Here is a 26,599-nt window from a genome sequence, read left to right on the forward strand (position 1 = left end):
TGCATTGCCCTTTATACCCTGAGGGTCATCACTCTTTGTCTCCAACAGACTGACATCAGGACAAATTCAAAAGCAGAGGGAATGAAATGAAAAACACCTATATTGAACAGAAGGGTTTACCTAGACCGGGGGGGAAATGTATAGATAGTACAGTATACTATAGATGAATACCTTTGTTTACGTTGCTTTAATTTCCCCAAAAGCCATTTAGTCAGTGCTATTTAAAAGACATTACTTTGCTCAGGCAGAAAATTACAAGGATGGATTCAAACGATTTTGTTCAACTTGGGTTTTCTAGCTCAAATTTTAAAACCATTTTCTTTACCATCCAAGTTGGCTTTCATATATTGAGACTTGGTTCCGGGAAAGACATTACTCTCCTCCTGACAGCGAGGCAGGTGGTGGGCACAGAGTGAGAGGAGCCCCTGAGATCACCATTTCTTCAGGTGCTCTGGGCTTTCAAGTTGCTCAGTAAACAGCCAGCCAGTACCAGTCTGCGGCGCGGAGGGCTCGTGCTGTGCCGCGCTGCTCAGGGAGAGGGGCAGTGGCTTTCTCAGGAACTGGATCTTTCAGGCACGCTTCAAAGGGGACTCATAAATAGAAAGGTACAGGAACCCAGGTGGAGGTAACAAAGGCACGGGTTGACTTCTGCAAAGTTTACTTCAGAGGAAATGTGCAGCCAGCCTCGGCGGAGAATACACAGCTTCCTGTCAAAGTCGAAAAATGGAGAAAGACAGAAAAAGGTGTACAGATCTTCCCCCTACAAACCCAGCATTACCAGCAGAAAGAACATTTAGCATTGTATCTATGTTTTGATTATGCATGTGAATAGCAAGCTGCAAAATACAAATAATACTTTATAAATTACATATATTTAGTCCCTGAGAAATAAGAATTTTAACTCAGAAGTGCTTCCATTTATTTATTTAGAACCATATGAAATATGTATGTTGTATATGTTTGCCAGTTTCCCACTATGCTATGACTTTAATCCATGGGTTGTGTCACTACTCAGTAATTGTGGAATTATTTAGGTAGAGTTTTTCAATCTATTTTTCACCTACCATACAAAATCCCCTTTTTTTTTTCTGCTGGACCCTCCCAAATCACATCATCTTCTGTGAATTTAAGGGATGCTGAGATGCAACTCACTGAGAAAAAAAAAAAAAAATCCATAGAAAATCTATAGATTTGTGAGGCAGGGAGTTTAATAGAGGACACGTGAGTAAGCCTTTGTTCAGCATGGCTGTCATTTCCTCTTTGCTGCATTTCACTCTTGCCCAGACCATGAACTCCTTCAGCAAGGGATCATCTCCTTTGTTCCAGTTTTGAAATGTGTCTGGTTGGAGTTTTCCACCGCTACCAGAGTCCAATTAAATACAAATAATAAATAGTTAATATGTTGCCAGGCTGCAGAGGTGGGGCTAATCAGCTGAAGCTTCATGGGGTGGTTAATGATGGATTAGGAATGGGAGAACTGATAAAGCTGAATATTTCAAGGATAATTTTGTACAGGATGATGGATGCTTTGTCAGCTTCGATTGCATATGACCAGAACTAACACCGTGCTTATCTTCCTCCTCCTTCTTCTATAGATTACTCGGCTCCAAAACATTGCTGTTTTGAGAATCTCTGTCCAAATTCCCCTGAGTGGAGCACTGCCCATCAGAGGAGACGGCCTAAGAGGCTGTCTTACAACTGAAATTGGGTTGGGAGGTGAAAAAACAGTGACTCTAGGAAGGAGGGGTGTTATCAGCCGCACACTCATCCGCTCCTGTTCCTACTCAGCTGGCTGAAATGGAGGGATTTCAATTGATTTTGCTTTCTTTGCAGTGGTAGCTGGCGAGCCAGTGAGAAGGGAGCTGTGTTGTGTGAGCGTGCGGCACAGGAGGGGCACGTCCCTCTGCCTGCTCAGCGCTGCCGAGAGCTGCCGGCAGCTTCGGCTTCTCATCCCTGCCCTGCCCTGATGAGCTGCTGCATCGCTGCATGTCGTGTGCAGGGTGAGAGGGGTAGCATACACCTACCCCTGCAATAGATCCCTACATATCACAGCTCTATCTATTTATTTGTTACATAAAATCAAAATAATTATGCATTCATTATCATTTATTAGCCAGCAACACATCATGTTCCGATACTGGTATCTCAGTAGGTATATTAAGGCTTACAAATTAATACCTTTTAGTGCCAAATTCTGTCCAAGGGATTTGACTGAAATCAACTGATGCTAAACGATGTTGTTTTTTCAGCGTCTAACTATAGGATCAATAAGACCTTCGTCCTTCTTGGTAATCTGTCAGCTAGTAGGAAGACAGGCAGCCTTGTTGTCAAGACGCAGACAACCAGGTCAAGCGAAGTGGATTCTTTTCTCAGTTTGCCTTAGGGGGTTTGTGAAGCCTTGGACAAATCACACAACCTCTCTTTAACTTCCTGACTTCCAAAATGGAAATCACTGTCTACTTCCCCAGGATGTTATGGAGTAAATCAATTCTCTATATGTACAGGGCAGGGGGAATGACATGGATGCTTTGGAAGGAACAAACATATTTCTGTTAGCTTTCACTTTTGTAAACAGCCTTAGAGTGCACCTGAGCTTTAACATATTAAGAAATGAAGCAACATCTAGAAGAAGAGGTTATATAGGCAGGGTATAGTCAGTATAACATATTAACTAGTCTCATTCTCCTACGGACATCATTTATTTTGGATAAGGCCAGAGTAACTTTGAAAGATTGAAAGGTCAAATGTTCCAAATCAAATGAGAGTGCTTTGCAATTGTTTTACTTTAGATGGCAGTCAGGAAAGTATTTCCACATTTCATTTGTTAGAAAAGATATCCAGAGCTGTCATTAGTGGTGGCTTTGATGTATTCTCTGGTATATTAGTCCAGAGCATGCTGCTGTAAACAGAAGTGTCTCTTCACCTTTCATCTTTGTTCTTCAACTTTGATACTGCCCCCCTGCAGTGGCTTCTTTCTCCTCCTGGGGAGGCTTAACAAAGTCAACTGATAGAGAATAAAAGAGCTTCATTTTTCTTCTCTACTTAAGACTCTAAAGAAATAGACACATCCATTGTACAGTCACTGAAGCTCTTGAAATAGTGTGGGTTTTTCTCTCGAATCCTGAGGGGAAATGAGGCAAGAAGGGGAAAAAGGAAAAAAGAAAAAAAAAAAAAACAACACGCTCTTTTGTCCACAACTTAAAATATGGTAAGTACATCATACATACTTTCGCTTCTGATGGGTTTTTATGAGAGAAAAACTGAGAAACTCTAAATTACAGGCAGCAGCACAAGCAGCAATGCCTATGGGTATGTTGGTCCATCACTACCCATTACAAGACCCTGCCTGTAACTGTCAAATATTAACTAATTTGTAAAGATTTTTTCTGCAATTGGTGTGTCAGCCTGAAGCCCATTTTTAAAATAGTTCAGTCAGTTTGCAAAATGGGGTTATCGAAAAATACCTCCTGCTCATGTTAAAAAATATTGTTGGACTGCATGACTGAGAAACTCTCCTAGCTCCATGCTACAAAACTGAAATTTGGCAAAGAATTTGCCAGGGATTTGATGGGAGGGGGATGTCTGAGACTGTTTCCATTAAATTAGATCAATACAGAATGGTCTTTCCACATTCCACTGTCTGAAAAGTCCAACAGTAATGGACATCTGCTGTAGGTTTAGTGGGGATGGGCAAGACTTTCCAGCAATGGCTTTTCCTTGCAACAGAGGCCGTTGTGGAGCTGAGCACAAGAACTGAGAGAGAGTTCTGCTGTTGCTCCCCACAGTTCCACCCATAAACATGTATGAAAAGAAGAGTCCACGACTAGGATGCAGGCTGCGCAGACAAGAGGATGATTAGGAGTTAATGAGAAAAAGATGAGGAGGCTGGGACAAGTATGAAAAAACAGTAGCCAGTAAGGATGGTGTGTGGGACTCAAGCGAAGAAGTGAGAAGGTTGGGAGAAACCATGAACTTGGACCAGGAGCCAAAAATGGACTACTGAAGTAAGAATGCTACGTCGTTAAGAGAAAGGAAAGGGATGAGGGCGTTGGGCTGAAAGACAGAGGGGTCCTCATGTTTTACAGTATAATCCTTTCAAAGAGTCTCTGTGGTCAAAAATAGCTGTGAAACTCACTGACAAAATGTATGCTTTATTTCTCCAGTGACTGCTGCATTTAAAGAACATCACCCTACTGCCGGTGAATCCTGAGGAAGCTCTAGTGGCAGCCTGTGGCATTGTGGATATTGAGGGTCTTGCCCTACTTCTAAACCATTTAGACATAGCAGAATTCTACATAAAGGGGGCAGAGGTGTTCAGTTCCTTAGATTGTAACACACAGAACAGTGATTTTGAAAAGCTAAAGTCTCACACATTAGGAGATGGTAGGTTTACTGCCCACAGAACCCTAATTCTCCTCAGTTTATATATATAATTTTAAGCAGACTTTAATTGCATAATCATGTTAAGTTTTGCACAGAACACTTACCACATTAAGTGCAAGAATGGATATGGCTCAGGAAATGAATCAAGGAACTTGTCACCATTACAGGATGAGGTGCCCTGTTAGCACCTCTTAAGTGCATCCCTCTGGCAATTTTCATTAACTTAGCTTTTCTGCACAGAAACATGCCATTGCATTCTGTCATTTTTAGACTGTGTTTATAAGCTGAAACTCCCTATTTAGCAACAGTTTATTCTGTGACACTAGCTAACTAAACTGTCTCAATGGCAGCTCCTTCAAAGCAAAAGCTTTATTCTCTCAGACACGGGTAGCACAGAAAGCAAAGATTTGACAGCAGAACCTTAACTCTCCTGTCATCTTTCCAGTTTTTGCAGCTTCTCTTCATCCTAGTTTTCCCCTCTCCAGTTTGGGAAAAATCCTCTTAAGAGATGCCACAGGCATGTTCAGCCATTGTTGACTCCACAGTCAAACGCCCTTCCTTCGGACAGTGACATTACACCTGACATTATGGTGCCTATTGCGAGTTGTCCCAGGTGTAAGAACAATAAACACCTTGTCATTGTCACTAGAAGCAGGTAAGGGCATTCCCTTTTAGCAGGTCTCCCCCTTTAACTTCAAGAGCTATTGGTGCTTTCCTGGGCTGCAGTTGGTCTCTCTTTGTAATGGTTTTGTTTGCTATTTGCACCTTCTTTTACAGTATCCTTCAATGTAACTCTTTTTAATCATGTGGAATAATGCAAACAAAACAAAGTGACCTCTATCTTGTATTTGTAAAGGTAAGAAATGTAACGTCCTCATTTTTTACGTGCTGTCAATGGGGACTGTTTTCTCATCAGAACTCTGCCTGATTTGTTCTAATAGAGCCTGGAAGTTATAGGAGGAATGGATTGTAATGTGATTGTAAAGACACAAGAGATCATGTTCTTGCTTGTGGAATTGAGCGAGTCACCTAAATCCCATTTCTGAAGACAGCCAGTGAATTTTCCTTCCCTACAGTGCACAGAAAATCTATTCTCTGAATTCACAAAAGCTCTGGCTCCACGTAGCTGTAAAGAGGGTTTAAGTGATGGCTGTGCTCAGAACAAATGAAAGACTACATGAAACACAGTAGCCCACACTGTGGAATCGCAGGACCCAAACATCTTCAGCTGGGCACTCAAAATTAGCTGTCACTTTTGATGTTAACCACTTGGTAGAAAGTACCTCTTCAGTTCACAAGGAGGCTGTTCATAAACCCCTCAGCTGCATCACAGAGAAGCACTGTAGGATCAAACCTACAAGGAAAAGTAGAGAATGCAGTAAATAAGGCTTGCTGATGCCACGACCCAAACAACTACGGGAAACGACAAAAAAGGACGCTCACGCAGAGAGCACTGCAATAATAAATATAAAACGTGACTGCATACCTAAAGACTATGTGTCAAATGCTTTATGTGGGAACTTGAACTCTCTTCCCCGTTGGTCTCTGTACGCACCACAGGGCACAGGCTGCGCGTACCCCTGTCTGTGGGGCACCCCCAGCCAGCCCAGAGCACTGGCCCAGCCGGGGGAGCGCCCCCCCTCCAGCTGGGCCCTCTGCCATGGCCGGGCTGGGGAGGCCGGCCCACACACGCCGCTCTGTGAAGCAGCGTGGAGTGGAGTGAGTGGCAGCCCTTTGCTCAGTATAAGGGCTAAGGGTGAAGAAAAAGGGGGCACGGGGAACGTGCCCAGTGGCCACCAGAAACCCTGCCTCAGGAGCCCACCTCCCTCACCCAGGGCCCCTCAGCTCCGGTACCGCCAGGGCCGTCAGGCGCGGAAGCCGGGTGGGCGGGGGAAGAGCGAGACCTGCCGCCCTCGCTTTACGGCCCGCCGTGTTTTTGCGACGCCCAAGATGGCGGCCCCCAGGGCACAATGAGCCCGCTCCGGCCGCCGCCGCGCCGCCGAGGGGGAGGCGGGCAGGCAGGGCGGCTGCCGTGCGGTCCCGCCACCCGAGGCTGAGCCGGCCGCTGACGCCGGGCTGCGGAGCCGCGAGCGAGGAGGGAGGACTCGTCAGTGAGGTCCCTCCGGGGCGAGTGAGCCGGCGCCCGGGGGGGAATGTGGGGTGCCCTGCTGCGGCGCGGGGGGGGCCGCGGCACCGGCGGCCTGCGGGGGCTGGTGTCGGTCGGTCCGCCCTGGAGCCAAGTGGTGTCGGAGGCCGAGAAGATCGTGGGGTACCCGACGTCCTTCATGAGCCTGCGGTGCCTGCTGAGCGACGAGCTGAGCAACATCGCCATGCAGGTCCGCAAGCTGGTGGGCACCAAGCACCCGCTGCTCGACACCGCCCGGTAAGCGCCCGGCCCGCCCGCCTGGGGGGGTCCCGGGAGCGCTGGGGCCTTGTATCCGGTCTCCAGGGTGGGAAGGGCTGGCAGCCCTCGGGAGACTTGTCAAAACTCGTGGGAAGTTTTGAAGCTCCGTTGGTCGCGGGGAGCTGGTGCTGGGGTCGCTGGCGGTGGTCGGTGTCCCTTCGTTGGGGGTGGTGGTGGGCTTCTCGGTGGTGGCAGGTGGGGTGGCCCGGAGAGGCCATGGGGGTGACATAACTGGCGTGTCCCCAGGGAAACCCTGCGGTGAGCCGTGAGGTTTTGCGTGGGCGGTCGGCTCTCTGCTCCGGGATCTTCGTTTCCTCGCCGCAACAGGTTTTCCTTCAGGCATCCCCTGCCATTCGGAAGTTGTTGGGTTGTAACGCCACGTGCCGTGAATTAATTGCCTTCCCCATACGATATACACAAAAAAAATAAATTCTCTCCATAATGGAAGAAGTATGGCTGTCTCACTAATGATTACGTATTTTTTATTAAGGATTATATTGTGAGGAAACCAGTGGAAAAAGCGGAGGAATTGATTAACTCAAAAGCTCAAAATGACACTGCTGTGAAGTGTGTATTTTGTTACTAAGAGCTTTAGAGAACATCTTCGGTTTTGGAATATCCAGCTGGGAGTTCTTGTACAGTGTTGAGATTTTTAGGGTTGCTAAGTTGATTATCCACTCTTTCAATTTTTAAGGCAAACTGATGGAAGGCTTGCATTTCTGCGAATAAGCAGAAGTTGGGGTTTTTGGGCAGTGTTTTCTTCGAGTGTAAAGCAAGGACTGATTGGTGGTGGGTTTTTTTAAACAGTAAAATGCTAGACACTTAACAAAAAAAAAACCCAACCAAACATATAGTGCAATTTTGCAAAGGCATTGGGTTGTTGCTTTGGGGGTTTTGGTTGGTGGGGGTTTTTGTTTGATTGAACTGTGTTTGCTATGACTACAAATATAGCACAGTTAATAGAACCCAAGTTTAACATGTACAGTATTTTTTGAACAGGTGTAAAACAGAAGTTAGCATTTGTTCAAAACAAATGTTCTGCTTTTCTTTTAAAGAATAAAAATTGTAGCTGTGTAGTGGTCCTTGGCAACTCTGCAGTGTTGTGTAACGTTATAAAAACACATCTGTTTTTTAGGTTCTCTGTCTCTGAATCTGATTGTCTTGAGTGAACAAAAGAAGTAAAGGGGACAAACATAGCTTTTTTAAAGGAATATTATTCTCAGGGAGGGGGATTTAGATATGGGCTTTAAGTAGACTTTTCTGCAAGAAACAAATCAACTTGTTAATAAAAATGGAAAATACCTGACTTCAGAAAATGCTGGTGGAGGGAGTTTTGTTGAATTGTTTATAAATGCAGGTTGTGATATTATGGTAAGCTTTAGCAAAGATTTTGGTTTTTCTTTTTTAAGGGGAGGGACAAGAAGAAAATGTTTTTCTGCCTTTGGATCCAACTTTAAGGTCGTTTGATGGAATGCAGGGAATTGGAGCACCGAAGTGCAGCGTATTTGGGCTCTGCAGCCGTGGAGCTATCAGAGATCCCCAAGGCTGAAGTGGGACTTCAACACTAGCTTTAGATAGTTTGTTCAATGTATAGTAGTTGCTGCTTTATTTGTGAATTCAGTTTAAATACAGTATTTTTGGGCGTGGTTGGAGGTTTTGTGGTGGAGCTGTGATGTGTGATGAGGTTTTTTTTGCTGTTGTTGTTTTAAGTGGGTTGCTTCAGGCTTAACCTCTGTAAGCCTGTGGCTTGTGGAACACCAGTAGGAGTATAATTATGCACAGGGTCAACAGGATTCTATCCATCCATTTTTAAAATTTATGTGTATTTCAGACTATGCTACTAACCTGGAAATTTCTTGCTGGAAATAAGTCAGTATTTACTCACATAAACCCGAAACTGTGTGCCCGTATTTTGGATGTTTTTATTTGCTTCACTTGTGTTTCCAAAGATTTTGTTGCAGGTGTTTCTAATGGCCTTGACCTTTGTATTATAAGAAGAGTTAATTTCCTTCTGACAAGCTTTATTACACCTGTAGCAATGCGCAAATTCTACCTCACCTTGTTTTATGGTATGATTTTGCAATAAGGTGAATTTTGACCTTGTTCTATCTCAATAATATCTTTCTGAAATTTGACTGTTGTATATAAATTTGACTGTAAATGTGATTGATTTTCGTTATGGGTCTGAGACCTATGCTCTGACTTACCACAGCAGTTTAGGAAACAGGTCTTTATTGTTCAATACTAGACACATGTTTTAAATCTTTGGCTCATTACCCATGCTTATAAAGTAGCATAGGTTTCCTGTTGTGTATTCAGGCAAATGTTTTAAAAAACTGAAGTGATTGATATGTTCTGCAACTCTAGTCTTTCAGACTGTGAGTGCATAAATACTGTATATGTCTATTAAGTACTCTAGCACTTGAGGAGATTTTTCTATTTGTGGGAACATCTGAAAAATCTGTGCAGTAAAATTGATTAATTGCACGTGCTGTTTCTCAAGTTTCTACTCATTTATTTTTGAGGCTCTAAGTGGTGACAATCAAATTATGATTGCTTGCTGTCACCTCTAAGTGAGATTCATTTCCTTTAACTTCTTCTTTAACCTCCTCTGACCGATGGCATTTTGTCATTAGTGTTTTTGTGTCTACCCTCCCTTCCTGTCCAAACACTTTGCTAGCCTTTGAAGTCTTCCTTAGACCATTGGAGGTTTCATAAGCATTGGTAGAAAACCTACTTTATCTGTGCAGAACAGGTTCTGAGCTGGGACAGCATAAGATGTAATTGCCACCACACCGAAAGCCGTTAGTGTAACAGGAGTACTGAGGGGCATTTTTAACCTTTTGCTGAGCTTTGGGTCACTGGGCTGTTGCAACGGGTAGCCTGTGCTGAGAGCCTTAAAGAAGGCAGCTCAAAGATAACTGTCCACGTGAGCCAGGACATGTGGAGGAACAGCTGTTGGGGCAGTATTCGTTGCTCTGATGATCCCATCCATTTCTTCCTCTCGTTTGGATGCGGCGGTGGCAGCTCCTGGGTGTAAGTGCCTGCCATGAATCAGGGCTGCAGCAGGTGTTCTTCTGGGATGATGTGCGACCCTGATACCTCCTACCGAGCCTGTGCCTGGCCAGCAGCTTTAAATCTGTGAGCTATTGCTGACTCTGCGCTTGGGAGGGCAGAGATGGGTAACTGAGCCCTACACTGAGGGATTGGGAGTCAAGTTTATCTTTTTTTTTTTCTTTCTTTTCTTTTTAAGTTTTTGGCTTCTTGAAAGTCAGCCACATGAAGTGACATCCTCAGTACTAGCTTTGCCAGACTTGCTAGAAAGAGGATGAAATGTGAGGGAAAGGTTACATTTCATTTTAGAAAGGCTAATGTTTAGCGGTTAACAGATCATTGGAAGCTGGGATATCTGGATTATATTCACAGCTGTGCTTTTGGCTCTCTGACTAGGGCAAGTCACTTAATTTTTCATACTTGCATTTACTTATCTGTAAAATGAATAATGTAGCATCTGTTTTCTGAAGGTGTTACACTTCATTCATTACAGCCTGTATCAATCACTGTGATCTTTGAGTGGAAAATGGTGCATAAGCAATATTAATAAAGAATACTTTAAACAAATGTTATCATTAAAATACTTACCTCTAATGGATATTCTGGAAATCTGACTACTTCTGGATCTTTCCGTTTGTAGTCCTGTGAGTCACTGTATGGTTCTTCAGAGCTCTCAGTTTTCTTTCCCTATAATGAAGTGTTTTCAGCAGCTACTCAAAACTAACATTTAAATTTTTTTGCTCTTCAGGCTTTGTTGGACTAAAGGAAAATTTTTTCAGTGCATGAACGTATGACCTTCTTTTCAGCTGGGAATCAAACAAACCTCAATCTTTTCTCTTCTCTTCCCCCCTCCGTTCTAGGCTAGCACACATCCTTCTTAATATAGGAAAGAATCTGTAACTGGCACAGCGGTCTGCTTTTCTCAAATACATAGTGTGAATAACATTTTCTTGATTATTTAGTCTCCCTTGAGAAGGGTATAGCTTGCTGCAGATTGTAAACAGTAAAGGTTATGGCCAATGCATCACTTTTATAATATCACTAAATGAAATGGAACACTTCATACACGTAAAATTATTATGGGATACCGTTTAGTTCTAGCCATTCTGTCATTAGCACGTGGGAGGAATGATTATATTTTAGATCTGTCAGAATTGTTTGTTGGTGATAAATGCTTAAGTAGACTTAGTTACAGTTTTCCTGGATTATTACAGAAATAAAGAGGCTCAATAGACCAGGTTTTGTGCTGTTGCAGCCCGCTCCATGTAGATCTCTAGCCATTTTAAGCACTGAACATAAAATGCAATCCAGAGTAGCTTCAAGATGATATGTTTTTTGGTTAAAATGTCTGATAGTGTTGATTTCCTGGTAGTTCTGTTTTTCTGTCAGCTTGAAATGGCTTAGTTGGGTAATGTGTATCTTTTACCTTCAGATGTGGCGTGCATTTACCCTCCTGTGTGGGTGACTGATTTCAGCACAGACCTAGGGATTTCTTCCAGCCTGATGTCGATGGAATTGTTATGGCAAATTTCTAGTTTGCCTTAACAGAATGGTGACCTCAAAACTATCCCTTTTTTATAATTGTACGTGCTGTGGTTGACTATGAGTTGCTTTTTAGCAACTTGTTTCAAATGTTAATTAATTTTTTTTTTTTCTGGACTAGAAAAATGAAAATGTCAATTTACTTGGCAGTGGCTAATGAGGTAACGTTCTCTGAAAACAGCCAGCAGCTGGATGCTTAAAGTGACAAGCAGTGTCTGGTCAACTTACAGCTTCTGAAACTAGAACTTTGTACAAGTTTTACTGAATTTCTCCATCTGTAGTGGACCTTGGGGGCATAAAGTCCCTCTCCTGCTGTTGCTGGATCAGAAATTAAAACGCATTAGCATTCACTAAATTTTATTATTTTTTTCAGCCTGCTGTAACACTTTGTAAAAATATTTTTTTTTGTGGTGGAGAGATGTAATTTTTTTATAATTGTGGTCAGAATGCCTGTGAGGTTAGCAATGAGGCAGCAGTTGTGTCATTTCCTATGTTTACCGCAGAGATGTGTTGGACTTCTGGAAGCACAGGCCACCAAAGCACGTGGGGCACCTCTGCAGAAAGTCTTAGTAGTAATGTCTGAAATGTAGAAATATTTTACCTGTTTGATATGTCTGATACTATTTGCAAAATTACTGAAATACTGGTGGTTATAGCAAGTGTGCCGTTGTCCAGGAAGACTGTTCCCCAAAGCACTCTGTATAGCTGATGGAAACAGAGGTGCTCTCAGGAGAGCTGCAGGTGAAGCACCAGAGTTCTTGACTTGCCTCATCAAGAAACTTCTCTCTTTCAAGAAAGGCTGGTCTCTGTTAGCTAAATTAGATTTTGTGAAAAATATTTTTCAGTCTGATTTGATCTGCAAGCAATTGGACTTGAGTAGGAACTTCAAAAACCTTCATCATGTTATGTGTCTTATTTTTAAAATGAAAGAGAGGTAGATTTAGATTAGATATTGGGAAAAAATTCTTTACTCTGAGGGTGGTGAGACACTGGAACAGGTTGCCCAGGGAAATTGTGTATGCTCAAAGTGTTCCAGACCAGGCTGGATGGGGCTTCCAGAGCAGCCTGGTCTAGTGGAAGGTGTCCCTTCCCATGATGGGAGTTAGAACTAGATGATCTTTCAGGTCCCTTCTGACCCTAACCATTCTATGATACCGTGATTGTACATGTTGGTACTATCTAGGGGTTTCTGTTATCATACTCACCATCAAGTAAACCATTCTTAGACACCAAAAATCACTTTCTTGTGTGTTTCAGCTGAATGAACTTAGGAAGAGCAGAAAAGTTAACTTTAGCAGGTAAAAAGACATGGAAGAAATTAAACTGTTGTAGGTTCTGAATATATGGACTGAAACTTCCTTCTCTATCTGATTCCTTCCATGTTCTTCCTTGTACCTGTGGCTTTCACTGTGATTTTCAGTTAGCTGTTACTTAACACTGTCTCATGTTAAGTAACAGTTTAGGGGAAGAGGCAGTCTGTTTTTGTAGGTCACACTCACCCTTTGTGCTGTAGTAAGGTGGAATGGAATGAAAAGATGTGTGCTGTTTGTTCTTTCTCCCAGATTTTGTTTTTTGTTTCTCTTCCTGCATAAGTTTCACCAGTGCATGTTTTTATTAGTTTTCTCCACCAGTAACACTACATCAATATACTTAAATGCTCATATCTGTCAGTTATTACTGCTGTTTTGAAGACATGTTGGTAGGAATATGGGAGTTGTATCAGAATTTGTACTTGTGGGCTTGAGGTTCACATTTAAGGGCCCTTAAATTTCCTTTTTTTAAAAAAAAAAATAAATTACATTTTTAAACAGTTGGATACCTAAGCTAATAAAATCTAACATATATACAACAGTATTCTGAGCACAGTAAATTGACAGTCTTAAGCTGTTATTTCCCTCCTGTTTGCCACCTCTGTAGTGGGAAAAATCCTTGTATAGTGATGAAGATGTCCCAAAGGAGTAAAAAAAGTGTTTACTCCAGTTTGGTGCTTTTATTCTCAAAGAATCATTCCTGTTTTTTTTTTTTTGTTTTTTTTTTTTTTTTTAAATGTATTGGTAAACCCTAGCTCAGGAAGTAAGGGCAGTCATCGTCATGATCATGGCTATATTACAAAAGTTGGGAGAGGCTGAATTGGTGAATAAACAGCTAGTTTTCAGCTGTAGTGGTGCTGAGTTCTTGTCTCTCCATTCACTGATAGTATTTGTGTGGAAGAATGTATGCAAATTGTATGCAAAGGGTGTTTAATTGTATGGTACAATACCCAGTTTTGCTGAATATTTTGCCACTGTATGCAAGGTAGGATCAAGTAGAAAATCTGCAGTATGGATGTGCAAGAGCTAGGCTGCAAATTAAATCATCTTGCATTTGAATAGAATCATAGAATGGTTTGGGTTGGAAGGGACCTTAAAGGTCATCTCATTCCAACCCCCCTGCCCTGGGCAGGGACACCCCCCACTAAACCAGGTTGCTCAAAGCCCCATCCAGCCTGGCAGAATTTCATGTGCAACCCATTCTGATTAAATGAAAGAACTTGAAATTTCTGAAGCTTGAGTTTCAAGCAAGTGAAAAGAAACTGGATGTATAATGAACAGATCCAAGGCCAGTCAGTCGTGAAAGGATGTAGTTAGTGTACCACACCTAGAGCAAACTTGGTTTTACTTTAGGCGCACAGTAGCATAAGCATCTTTTTAAAATACAGGTAATTTTTAAAGTTCACATCTGGGGTTTTTTTATGCTTTCAAGTACAATTGATTTGTAACACATGTAAATATTGAATACCAAGTTTAATGTAGCAGTGAATGACTGTTATGTCAATGTTTGCTCTGCACAGGAAAAGAGCACTGAATAAGTGGAAATAGTTTCAAAATAATTATTTCTGTAGCCCAGAAGAGGGTCACCAAATACACCTTTATGTAAAGTGCAAATCAGAACCGATGTCATAGAGTAATCAAAATTCATATTTGGGTCACTGGAAACGGTTTTCACTCAGTGAATTTTCTATTTGGCTATGATAAGTTAAGTTCCTTGCCTTAAAAGAATAAGGGGAAAAGTACTTTTCCAAGGGCTTTTATTCTTCCTGAGGTCTATATTTTGTAGCTTGCAAAAAGTGTTGTCTACTACTCAATTTTTTCCCCTTTCACTGCTTTTTTGTTAATGCTGCCTCCCAGTTGACTTCTCTCCTTGTTTTGGAGGCTGTGGCAGTGGCAGGAGGCCCTGTTAACAAGTCACCATGAGCATTTTCAGAACTTCTCCCCAAACCATGGATAACACAGTATCTTCTACAGCACTTTGTAAATATATTCAGGAGAGTACAAAGTTCACAAAGGACAAACCTTAGCTCAGGAGTCAGATAGTTCTGTACTTACACTATTGCTTTCTCCTAGGGGTGGCAGACCATTGTCTTAAATTATTAATATCTTTCCTTTACCCCACATCTGAGTGTCTTAGTTTCCCTCAGGGTAGGCAGACTGTCTGCAGTGCTTGCCCTAAAGGAACTACTGCTAGAGACAAACCTGACAAACTATAAAGGAACACCATGAATTTAAAAGTCAGATCTATTACAAAAATTAAGTTTAAAATCTGTAGCAGCTGCTTTGCTGTCCTTGAATTGTCCCTGCCAATTCTCTGGCCTTGACAGTCACTTTAGCTTAATTTTTTTTTCGTCTCTCTTGCTAAGTGGAAGATTCATTTTAGGAAAGAAAAACTGATCATATAGGAAAACTGGTGAGACTCATTTTATCAAATGCATGCTGTGAACTAGCTAGATTTTACTAATAATGGTAGGGCTTAGAAATTTACTTCAATACCTGACTTAACTGAGAAACTCTAGGACCTGTTCATCCTGCTGGAGGTTCTTCAGGTGAGCCACAGTCATCTTTTCTTCAATCCTCAGCTATTCCTAAAGAAGCATCAAGGGTTCCAGCTCTTATATTCATCATTCTCCTTTCTTTTCCACTTAAATTATATGTGATGGTTGTTCCCATTTTGCTTCCTCATTCCTCCAGTTCCTCTCCTCAAAATAACAGTAGTTGGTTCTTCTCCGTAGCTGCTCGTCCATTTTGGGGAGAACCAAAGAAAGGCTTACAGGTAATCTGTTCCTTAATAGAGTGAAAGTGCATAGTAAACATCTAGTTTGTTCTGTTCCCCTTGACTTCTTCCCAGCAAGGGAAAGAAGTCATACCTAGGAATTATTGATTCAGCTTTATTTTTCTAGTTAAAAAACAGGTACAAGCAAACCTCATAGTCTCCACCTCTAATTTGTTTCAAAAAGAAGAACTCCCTTAAGAAGGAGTTTTCTTCAAGATCAAGTAGAAATTAGGTTTTTTTATTTCTTATTTAAACAGTCCTACAAGCATGAATTGATTGGCTTTATAGCTGCCACTTACATGCTCAAAATTCATTTTATAGAATTTGAACTCTTATAAAAAAAAATTGTTCCTCCTAACAACTTCCATTATCCTTTTTCTAGACTTTCACACTCATGGTGCAAACTTGCTGGAATGGCAGCTTTCTCATTGACTGCCTGTTCAGCACACCCCACAAAATAATTGTAATCAAAGGATTAATGCATCTATATGCTGTCACTAGTCCCTGAAATAGATTATATACTGCACCTTTTACCAAATAAATAAATCTGTATCTCAGTCACAAAGTAGATCTGGGTCTGCAACAGGATGTGCTTGTGTAGACCCATCCTGCAAATGCGCAGTCCTGATTAAGGCAATCTGGGGGTAATGGTCTGTGCCAACACGCTTTGTGTCTGGTTGTCATCTGAATGATTAGCCAGTAGCAGAAGCACCGTAATGAGTTGATTTGGTAAGACTGCTTTTAATCAAACTTAACAGAAAGTTCAAGTTATGAAGAGCTAAATGGAAGACTTGTTAGGTCAAATACACAAGGCAAAGCTTTGTGATCACAAGTGGAAAATCACCTCTCTTTTGCACGTTTGAAAAATGATTGTACTAGCATGTATGTTAGTGATTATTTTTTTCCCAAACATGCATTGTGTTCATGTTAAATTAGTGTTGAGTTTTGAGACTGAATATGACATAACCACCATGTTTTCATATTATCAAAATTTGTCTGTTTTCATAGGCTAGAAAATAAAGGTTCCTATGATATATCAGTGCAGCCTGCGTTTTATACAGGGGAAAGTTTTTATGCCAGTAGCATTCCTCTCTGATTCCCAACTGCTTTTCATTTAATGTTGTTTGTGAAGATTAAGGTATATGCTGTGTATTTTTAAAGGATTTCAGTGATGCTAAGGCTAATTTATGAAGTCCATATTTGGATCATTCTTTTAGAAGTCAACTTCTGAATGTGAATCTGTCTGGTATCACATATTTCAAGAATTAAAACTTAATATACAGGAAAAACACATCTTCCCTAAACCTGTGTTGCCTTGTAGAGGTGAAGCTGAAGTGTAAAGGGCCAAGAGATCAATTTAATCATCTGTTCTTGATCCCCACTTGTTAGAGCCTGAAATAGCAGGGAAGGTGTATACTCCATGTTTTATTGTCCACAGGAAGAATTTGTCACTTTTTGATTATTTATAAGTTTAGATAATGTGGGAGTCATTGACAGGCTCTGCAAGAAATCAGATGTCATCAATCAGCAGGAGCAATAACGCAAAAAGACCTTTTTCAGAAATAAGACTGAGAAGACTCGAGGAAGCTGGAAGTATAGAGACTTTTAGGGTAATTATGGGGGAAGCCCTTCTTCCAACACAAGTTTAATCAAGGAATGATGGAAGGCATTACAGGAGTTTCAACTATTAGAATTTACAGTATATTTTATGTGTCTTTTGTCCGTAATATAACTTCATAAAACTGAAGCAAATAGTCTTGCCAGTTGGAAAGTAGGAAATGAATCCCTGTAATGACTATAATGTGTCGTAGCAACCAAATTTTAAAATAGTCAAATTCCAAAATAATGTTATAAAAATGACATCAGAGGAAAAAAAGAGTATTATGTGTTATAGAAACAGAAACATAGGCTTGTTTTTTGCTTGTGAATCACTTAGGATCATATTGCTGCTTGTGGATTTTGGGGGGTGTGTGGGAGGTTTATGTCCTAACACATAGCGTGCGTTCCAGAGCTAGGGAGAACAGATTTTTTTGGCCATCCTTGTTTTCATTTGAGAGCTTTGATTTCTAATTTTGATAGGTGTCATGCTCAGTCCATAGCGTTCTTTCAGATATACGCTCTTCCAAATAGCTCCTTTATCCAAAAAAAAAAAAAAACCAACCCCAAACTGTTTCAGGCAACTGCTGAGAATTAAACGCGATTTGTCACCAGAAGTTGACGTGTCTTCACAACTGGAATTGTTTCCCTCTCTTTCCCTCTTCTGTTGTAATTGCCAGGTGACTGACTTGCTAGAAATATCAAGCCTGGACTAATATATTGTCCCTGGGTGGTACCACTGCTTCAGATTACCTTGGTGTGCATGTAGGTATTAAATATTGAAAGGTGTTTTCATGTTCTCATGTGGTGAAGCTCTGTGTAAACAAGCCTTATTTACTGAGCAGTTCAGGAAGCATGTACACACCGGTATGCCTTAGGAAATCTGCCATTTAAGCCTTTGTCCTGATTTTCTCTGGCTATGATAAATGGAGCAGTAGAAAAGGAACGACGATAGTGAGTGTTACTGAAAGGAAGAAGCATTGTCCTGAGAATGTGAAGAAAATCTGTTTAAGATCACAAATAACTTAAATGCTTACCAGCTACTGTCACTAGTCCTCGTGAAACATTTTCAATCTGTTTTTCAAAGGAATTTGAAAAAGTCTCTGTTGTTGTAAAAATAGCATCTTTATGCTTTAAAGGTTTGTTCCTTGTGTGTTAAATCTGGAGACAGACAAATACAAGCCCTTCTTATGAATATAAATATTAGGAAAGCAAGAAAATGCATTGAAGAAGATTGAAGACGACATGAATACTTTAAATCTACATGGAATGAATGCTGCCATGCTATAGAATGTAATGCAAACATATGAAGCCTGTGAATGGTATTGCTAATTACTAGAGAGAGTGTAGTTGTACACTTCACATTTAAAAAAAACCCAACAAAACAATCAACAAAAACCCACTTCGGGAAGTGATGATGTGCAAGTTTTGTTTTCTACCTCCAAATGTGTATTGTTTAAGACAGCAGATGTTCAAACCTTATATATGTTTAAGCCTTGCCTTACTATGAGTAATTGGGAGGTGTTTTTACGATTCTATATCAAGAATGGAAAAGCCTTTTCCTTCTTTGCTGAGTGCTAAATAAACCTTTCAGAGCTGGTCTAGCTCTAGAGAGAGAGTTAGAGGAAGAAATAGAGCTAGGTTGTTGGGGTTTTTTTAGCTCTAAATTGCCTATTTATGACTTTTATGGATTCACAAACCACTGATTGATTATTTATTTATTTTTGCTACTGAGACACAAGGTAGAAACCTGCAGGCTGGTTATGGCGAAAGGAAGTGTAACTGTGGGTAGCCTATTGTGTTTCCATACCTGATGTCATTTTATTTCAAAATGGAATTTTGCATTAGATTACCTCAAAAATGTCATCATTTGTTGATGTGAATAGTTTTAAATTCTTCCCTCCCTTGTGAATGATGAATTATTCTTTCGTGAGAGATCTAGCTTATTTTAATTAATTACTTTGGGCTTTAAATCTTTAAATTTTAAATTAGGTTACAGGTGAGTTAAGCTCTTCCCTGAGGAGCTTTTACTGTGTTAGCAGTGGAGAAGGATAATATTTGCTGCATAATTCTCTAATGGGCTGTTGTATGCTGCTCCGTTGAACAAGATCGCTGTTTTGCTTTTGATTTCTGGTCTGTGTCCAGCATTTCAGGGAACAACTTGGACAATTAGAAGATATCACCAGAAACATATTTTCCTGTCAGCTGTGGAAGAGGAAGATTAAGACCCATTAAAATATATTGCATTGGGAAGCTGTTGAGGACAGCAGAAATTTAATGTAAAACTAAATGTGGGACTGATAACCACATATGTGAAAATTTTGTAGACAATGGGCAAAATACAGAGACCGGATTATTGGTGTTAATTTCATATCCTGACTTCATTAGATATTCCCCTTGCCTTGCTTTAACTGTTTCACGTGTGTGTATATATACAACTATATACAATATATATATTATAAAAAGGTAACTTTATCAGTTGTTTATGGGCTGTGGGGATTGAACCAGTGCTTATTTTCCTGTTCTTGAGCATGATTACTTGTTGAAAGTGTGGTAAATTTGGCTCATATTTGGCATGCATTTAAACTGAGCCTGAGACAGACTTATGAAAAAGAGGGAATAACAAACATAAGTTGTGTGTTTCCTCTTGTGTGCCTATTGCAGCCAAACTGCAATTTATTTTGTAGTATCTTAAGTTATGATAAAAGATACATTCATAAAATAAAGTCGGGTAAAGAGTTCAGTGATTAAGCCCCCCCCTTTTTTTTTTAAGTTAGCTTTCATCATTGTGCCTTTAATTGTGTTAATCACTTCAAAGAATTTTCTTCGAAGCTTGTTGAAGAGCAGAATCAAAGGGGAGGCGAAATTGCCTTAAGCAAAGACTTTTGTGTGAGAACATTCTTACAGTAACTTATGGGAGAGACATCACTAAAACAGTCACTTTTAAATTCTCTCCCCCTCCCACCTCCCTGCTTTTTTTTTAAATTTTAATATTTTTGGTTTCTTAATAATATTCCCGAATACCATATTTCAATGCCTGCAGCCAACAGAAGAGAGTGTTTGCCTGTAATTAAAATTTTCCCATGTATTTTGGTTTTTGATATCTGTTGAGGACAGGATACTGAGTAAGATGAATTTTTGTTGAATTCTGTGTGCTCTCTGGGCTACTTTCTTTTCTTCTTTTCTTTTCTTACTTGCCCTAATATTCAATTCATTCTCATGTAAGAGGCCCAGATTGGGTTCTTCACTGTGCCCCTATGACTGTCAGCAAGTCTTTTTTTGGGGGGCAAATACTGGCAACTTTACATGCACAACACCAGTTAGGGGTGTGGGCTCAGAACCCTGGGAGAATCATACTGATGTCTGGGTCTCCCAGTGTGCAAACTTTACGTTAGCTCCTTACTTTCCAGAGCTAACCTGGTTATCTCTAGGTGCAGGACTCCCCTAAAGGCAGTACGGGCAGAGGCAGTCTGAAGAAGACACCGCTGGATACCTTGAGGTCAGAACACATGTGTAATGGATATTAAGAAAAATTTCTTCACAGAAAGGGTTATCAAGCATTAGAAGAGGCTGCCCTGGGAAGTGGTGGAATCACCATCCCTGGAGGTGTTTAAAAGACAGGTAGACATGGTCCTGACGAACGTGGTTTAGTGGTGGTTTTGTTAGTGTTACATTAATGGTTGGACTTGATGATCTTAAAGGTCCCTTCCAACCTAGACAATTCTATAAAAAACAGGTGCCGAGCCACTGCTTGCCAGGGTGCAAGAGCTATAATATTAGCAGAAAAGTTTGTGAAAAACTTAAACGCAGGTAACTGCATTTTGTAAACTTAGGTTTTTTCTGGGGTTTTTGTGGTGTAATTAGGTATCCTAGGAGGCAAGTGATTGTAACTCACCCATGAAGTTTTGCGATTGATATAATTCAGGTTTTTGTTTGATTTTTCTTTTTCATTTATTTTTGCCATCAGCTGTTGTGAAGTCCTCCATTCAAACACAGCTTGCAGTTAACTTGGAAAATACTTTTTTTACCTTTTTTTTTTTTACTACAAATGATGCAAGATTGCTTTGGGTGTTACAAATTCAATATCACTCTAAGTTATTAATATTGAAATACAGTAGCAGTTTGGGATGTCAAATAACGAAAAATTATTTACAGAAAATGTTGAAATTCATGATGCCAAGTAAATGAGAAAATGAGAACCTTTTATTGGCATCCTGTGATAGTAAAAAAAAAAATGCATGTTTATTTCATGTGTAAAGAAAGTTACATCCAACCTGATTTATTTATTTTTTTGCTTCATGCACAAGTGGTCCTAACACATTTTTAGACTGAGGCAGAAAGTAATCTCCAGGTAACAATATTCTGTGCTATTTTAAGGATGTATGCCCTACTGATGATTTTTAAAGCACAAAATAATGATGACATACCATGCAGAGGTCTTGCTTGCCTGAGGCAAATGATCTGAATGCACTAGATGCAGACTTCTGTTTGCTGATGAAAGTGTTGAAAAGGAGCGGGGTTTCATTGTTTTGTGGTTGGTTTTTTGTGTTTGGGATTTTTTTAAGTGACATTTATCTTTTTTAGTTTGCTGTTAATTATACTGCATTCAATTGACAGCTGAAATATTTTACACAGAATAAGAAAAAGAGGTGGAAGGGCTGCTGGGAGAGAAGTTTGGAGCTCAATTTTGGCAAAAGTAAGGTTCAGCTGATTGCTTTATAATGGCAAGAAGAATGCCAGGCAGTTTGGACCAGGTGTACCAAGCCAGGGGCAAGGTGGCTTTTCATGCAGAGGATAAGGGTCCTGATGGATTTCCCAGCAAGTGGGGAATAGTACTGTTACCACTAAATTATTAGAGAAACAGCTACTGAGAGAGGAAGGAGTCAAGAAGGCTAAGAAACCCACAGATTTCAAGAAGAAAAAGTAAGAAGAGTATGTTACAGAAGTCAGATTAAAGAGGAGTTGTTTGGAGTGTGTGTGCACTAAGTGTTGATCACAGTGAGGTTGTTGGAGATAAGTAGGAAACGACTCCAGTTTGTGTCCAGAGCATTCCAGTGGTTTCAAGAGGTTCTCAGCTGTGTACTGCATTTAAAAGCTAAACACTGTGTCCTCCTTTCATCACTTTAAGTTGAAAACAACAGAAAGACATAGTTGAGTGGACTAGGAGCTCCCCTTATGGGTGGTAGTTCGTGGACTTTATCTGTCTTGCAGTGCACTTCTGTATTGTACATACACGGTCCGACAGCCGACAGCCTTTTTTCAGCATCAGTGTGTACCTTTCAAGTAAAATTGGATTCAAGTAAAATTTTAATCTTCAGGGAACATATGATAGAGTAATGCAGTGACTTTTTTTAATTGAAGAGGTATGTGAATAATATACTATAAGAACTATAGGGAAGGAGAACCTTTACTAATTAAAACTTTAGCATAATACAGAAGTGATGGTGGAGTCTGAGCGTGCAAAGACCAAGCATTACCTTACTGCAAATTTATTTAGACACAGGAATAGAAAGTACTTTCCTATTCTGTTGGGACTTACAAATATTTAGTGTAATAGCTTTCCATTTTGTAGTGAAGTAACTTTAATTTTAGTTTCATGATTTGCTGAGGGATTTAGTAGTTCATCTGAAATCTTGTATTGACTCTTGTAACAACTCTTGGAATTTGAATCTCTGTAATAGAGGTATTAAAACCCTGCAAGGTTTTTGCTTTGGCAAGGAAAGTTCTCAGTTATAGTGGTCTCTGGAAAGTTTTACTCCCATTGCCTTGGTCGTTGCATTCTCGCTTCTCAATCTTCTGGTTCAAAAGAGCTCTATGGAGGAAAAAAAAAACCCTGTAGCAAAATGAGCGAGAGCAAGAAAATCCTGAAGAAATGTGAATCTCCTTTTCCTGGCGGACAAATGAAAGCTGCACTGAAATTAAGGAATTTTGTGGAAAATGAGGTTTGTATCAGACTACTGTGTCAGAAATTATAAACCCATATAGTTACCAGAGTTCAGAAATAAATCCAACCAAATGGTGTTTTTTTCTTTTCCCAATTTAGTATCAAGAATATTTGTTCTGTATAGGATTAGTACGTCAGATGTATTTATTACTGCCATATTATTGTTATTTGAGTTTTAATTGCCTCTTTTGAGGAAGAAAATTTTTAAGGTGGAAGAAAATCTTTGCACCTACAAGATTACGACTAATACTTTTGTGAGCTTCTAAATACTTGAGTTTTTAATTATTTGGGTGGAAACTTGCAGATAAACACTTCTATTAACTTAACTGGAACTCTTTCTGGATATATTGCATAGTTTAGTTCAGAAAACATGCAAGAAATCCTTCTGTTTTGGTTGGCTGCTAAGTGATGCAGTAAGATAGTTTCAACACGTGGGTTGAGGCTCATTGTGTCGAGTGGAAGAAGTGGAATTGGCCAGAGAGAGGTCTTGGGTTGTGGTTTCACAAGCGGCTGAGTTGGTCTGATGGCTGTTGCTGTTGGAAGGGAGAGATCAGGCGTTTCTCTTCCCTGCTCTTGCCTGTGCAGGTCTACCCCTCCTGTGCATTGGCAGAAGTGTTGGTGTTTGCCCTTCTGTGAACTACTGTAACTTGTTAATCCAGGAAAAGAGAAAAACAGATGTTGTCGTCATCGAGTTAGTAGGGGAGCACAGCTGTTGACGTTCCTTGTACGTGTCTGGCAGGAATGATCCTTCTCTATTTCATGATAATTTCATCTTAATTCAGAGCTCAGCGTAGGAAAGGATTTGTTCGTGTTTCATAGGCTATCTGGCCTTGTTAGGTGAATAGGTGTCAAATATGCCTTGAATATTTTAACTAGATGTGTCTCAGCCATGAAAAGAGAAGATTACAGGTCTGTTTTCCTCTTAAGGACAGCCAAGGTCATGCCCAGTCAGCTCTATATGTTTTCTGAAGTTTGAGTTGCCTTAGGAACTAAATGCATTTCAATGCTATTTTTTTAAATACCTTGTGTGAAGAATCTCAGATAAGCCGAGATGAGAATGGCTACCCTCCCAGACGGGGTAAGTGGGATGCTTAAAACCTTCCAGCTGTTTGTCAGATACTTAACTCCCTGCTCTGAAACTGCTGTACCATCTGTCTAGCTAAAAAAGGTGCACTGAGCAAGAAGAAAAGCATCTTTCCAATTCAGATGAGTCTACTGCATCCTGTGAGATAATCAAGTCACAGATGATTACGGGAACAGTGAATTTTAAATTTTGTAGGAATAGCTTCATAAAAGGCATGAAAGATGAAGTTTGAATGAATTCAGCTTCTGGTTATCTCAAAGGAGCAACATGATACTATCCTAAGTTTAAAGTACATTTTTGTTTGCTACGTGAATTTATTTGTTATTCAACCTTGCATGTAGATAATAGGGTTTGTTTCTTCTGTAAAATGTTCAGTTTTGTTTAAATCAGTGGTGCTAGCTACCCATTATTTTATGTTGTCTATTACAAATGCCTTATATTTGATGAATAAAGATGATTTTTTTTTTTTCTGAAATTTCTGGAGAGATCTGAATGGGGCGGCGGGACTATAGCGTAAATTTTATAGATTTGAAATAATAAATTTGCTTAAAAGATGGGTTCTACAGGACAATTCAGTGAACATAAAATGAATGAAGTGTAAAAGGCCTCCGATAAGAAAAATAGGAAAGAAATTTCTTAGCCCCTAGTGCCATCTGCAGGATTACCACTGGAACAGTAGGGGAACAGAAATTTGGGTGGCAGGTTGCAGTGTCTGATAAGAAAACAAGAAAGTGTTGTCTCCAGCAAAACCTGGTGAAACACGATTTCTTTGTCGCACTGAGTTTCATAAAAATGTGTATGTCAATTTGTTTTCAGCTTGTGAACAGCATTAGGTTTGTTGGATAGGGAGTGCTCTTCGTCATGAGGTTTCTCCACACATTTTGTTTTCTGCTTCTGCAATAGCAGGTGGCTTAACGAAGCTTTCTTTCTTTAGTCTTCTTGAAAGAAACATCAGTTATTTAAAATCAAATATTCACTATGAGCTGGTTTTGAGATGACTGGCCCTTTGGCTCTGCTTCCTTGAAAGCTGTCTCCTCAGAGAGGAGTAATGGATTCTAAATATTTTCCTAATATTCCTTCCATTGGCATTTATATAAAGGTGTGTATCGGAAATCATGATGTAAATCTGCAGTTCCCCTGCTAGGTCTGTTTCTTTTGTGGTATGCGGATTGTTTTCCCCACAGACCAGTAGGCACACCGAGTGTAGACTCATGTGCTAGCAGTAGGCAAATGATGTATACATGAAGGGATATAAATAACAACCAAGAAGAATTGAAGTTGGGGTTTTAGGAGAGGGTGGTGTGTAGGCTGAAACCAAATGTGGGTAAGATGGAAGTGATAATGGTGATGGTATCTGGAAAATTGTTAAGCTCCACAAAGTGCCATTGGTTAAGAGTACATACTTGCTGTTTGGCATGTGGCTTCAGTGAGACATCTGGGAGTGCTCCCATCTGCTCTGTGGGAGCTTAGCATTCCCAAAGAATGTTTTCTCTTGCCTCTTGCTGTGGGGGAAATGCTCCCTTGTCAGAAGTTGACCTGACCTCAATTACTTACCTATTCATCACTTTCCTCCAGACCATTGCAATGTGATACTCTTGGGCACGGAGGCTGCGGTTCCTCAGAAGCTCCAGCTGGTTTAGGGTCTTGTTGTGTGTCATTTCGGCAGCACTGGCTGCCACAGGTTGAATCTGATCTTCCTTTCTGTGTTGACTTTCTGTGGAACAGCAAGCGAAGGTATTGGCCCTTAATCTTCAGGATGCGTGCTGGCTGGGGTTCAGCACTTGTAAAAAGCTGCAGGAAGTTGCAAAGGGAAAGCTGTGGCTGCTTGTTGGGCCTTCTGGTGTTTGGGAGCCGTTTGGGGTGAAAATCGTCTGTGGCAGAACATCCTCTGAGACTGGTCTCTCACTGGAGAGGTAGGTCCCTTTGGGACTACGGACCTCTGAAACCTGTGTTGGGCAGTTTTCTGATAGGTTTTACATGATTAGCTTTCTGTGTACCTTTTTCAGCCTGTGTTTACATGTCTGTCAGGAGTTTTACTGTTAAGTCAGTGTCCGTATCTGAGGTTGTTGCTGTGGACAGGCTTTGTAATGAGCACAGGGAAATGAATGCTTCAGGAAGCACAATCTGTGGCATCCTGTGCTGTTACTGAAGTAAGCTCGATGGATGTCTCTTTGAGGAGCTACGCAGGAGAGAGGTGAATGATGCGTGCTGACAGTGCTTCAGGTCTACAGGCATCACTACTTCACCTAAAACTGTGTGAATCTCTAAAATTCACTTTGTTTGAAGGAGTCCTTGGATCAGCGTAGGAAAGTGGATATGGGAGGGGAAGATTTCAAAGTGAGATCAGAGGTCCGTTGAGGACTTTGCTGCAGAAATGGAGATCAGACATATGACGGTAAGTCAGGTGTACAGGGTTGGTCCTGTACTTCTGTCTTGTGAAAACCCAAATCAAGAGAGATTCTCTAAATCCTGGGAGAGCAGATTTTTATTCCCCCCCCCCCCCCCC

At 40.6% G+C, this 26,599-nt stretch overlaps 1 protein-coding gene across 2 annotated transcripts in view; it reads left to right on the plus strand.

Moving 5' to 3' along the window:
- The first annotated feature begins 6,329 nt into the window (after positions 1–6,329).
- Positions 6,330–26,599, plus strand: part of PDSS2 (prenyl (decaprenyl) diphosphate synthase, subunit 2) — a 118,592-nt gene continuing 98,322 nt past the window's right edge. For both annotated transcript variants that reach the window (XM_014964743.1, XM_014964744.1), the window contains exon 1: positions 6,330–6,766. In XM_014964743.1, the coding sequence (XP_014820229.1) occupies positions 6,537–6,766 (230 nt within the window). In that variant the 5' untranslated portion in view covers positions 6,330–6,536. The remainder of the gene's footprint in view (positions 6,767–26,599) is intronic.

The sequence above is a fragment of the Calidris pugnax genome, unplaced genomic scaffold (assembly GCF_001431845.1).
Source record: "Calidris pugnax isolate Ruff unplaced genomic scaffold, ASM143184v1 scaffold219, whole genome shotgun sequence".
Lineage (NCBI taxonomy): Eukaryota > Metazoa > Chordata > Aves > Charadriiformes > Scolopacidae > Calidris > Calidris pugnax.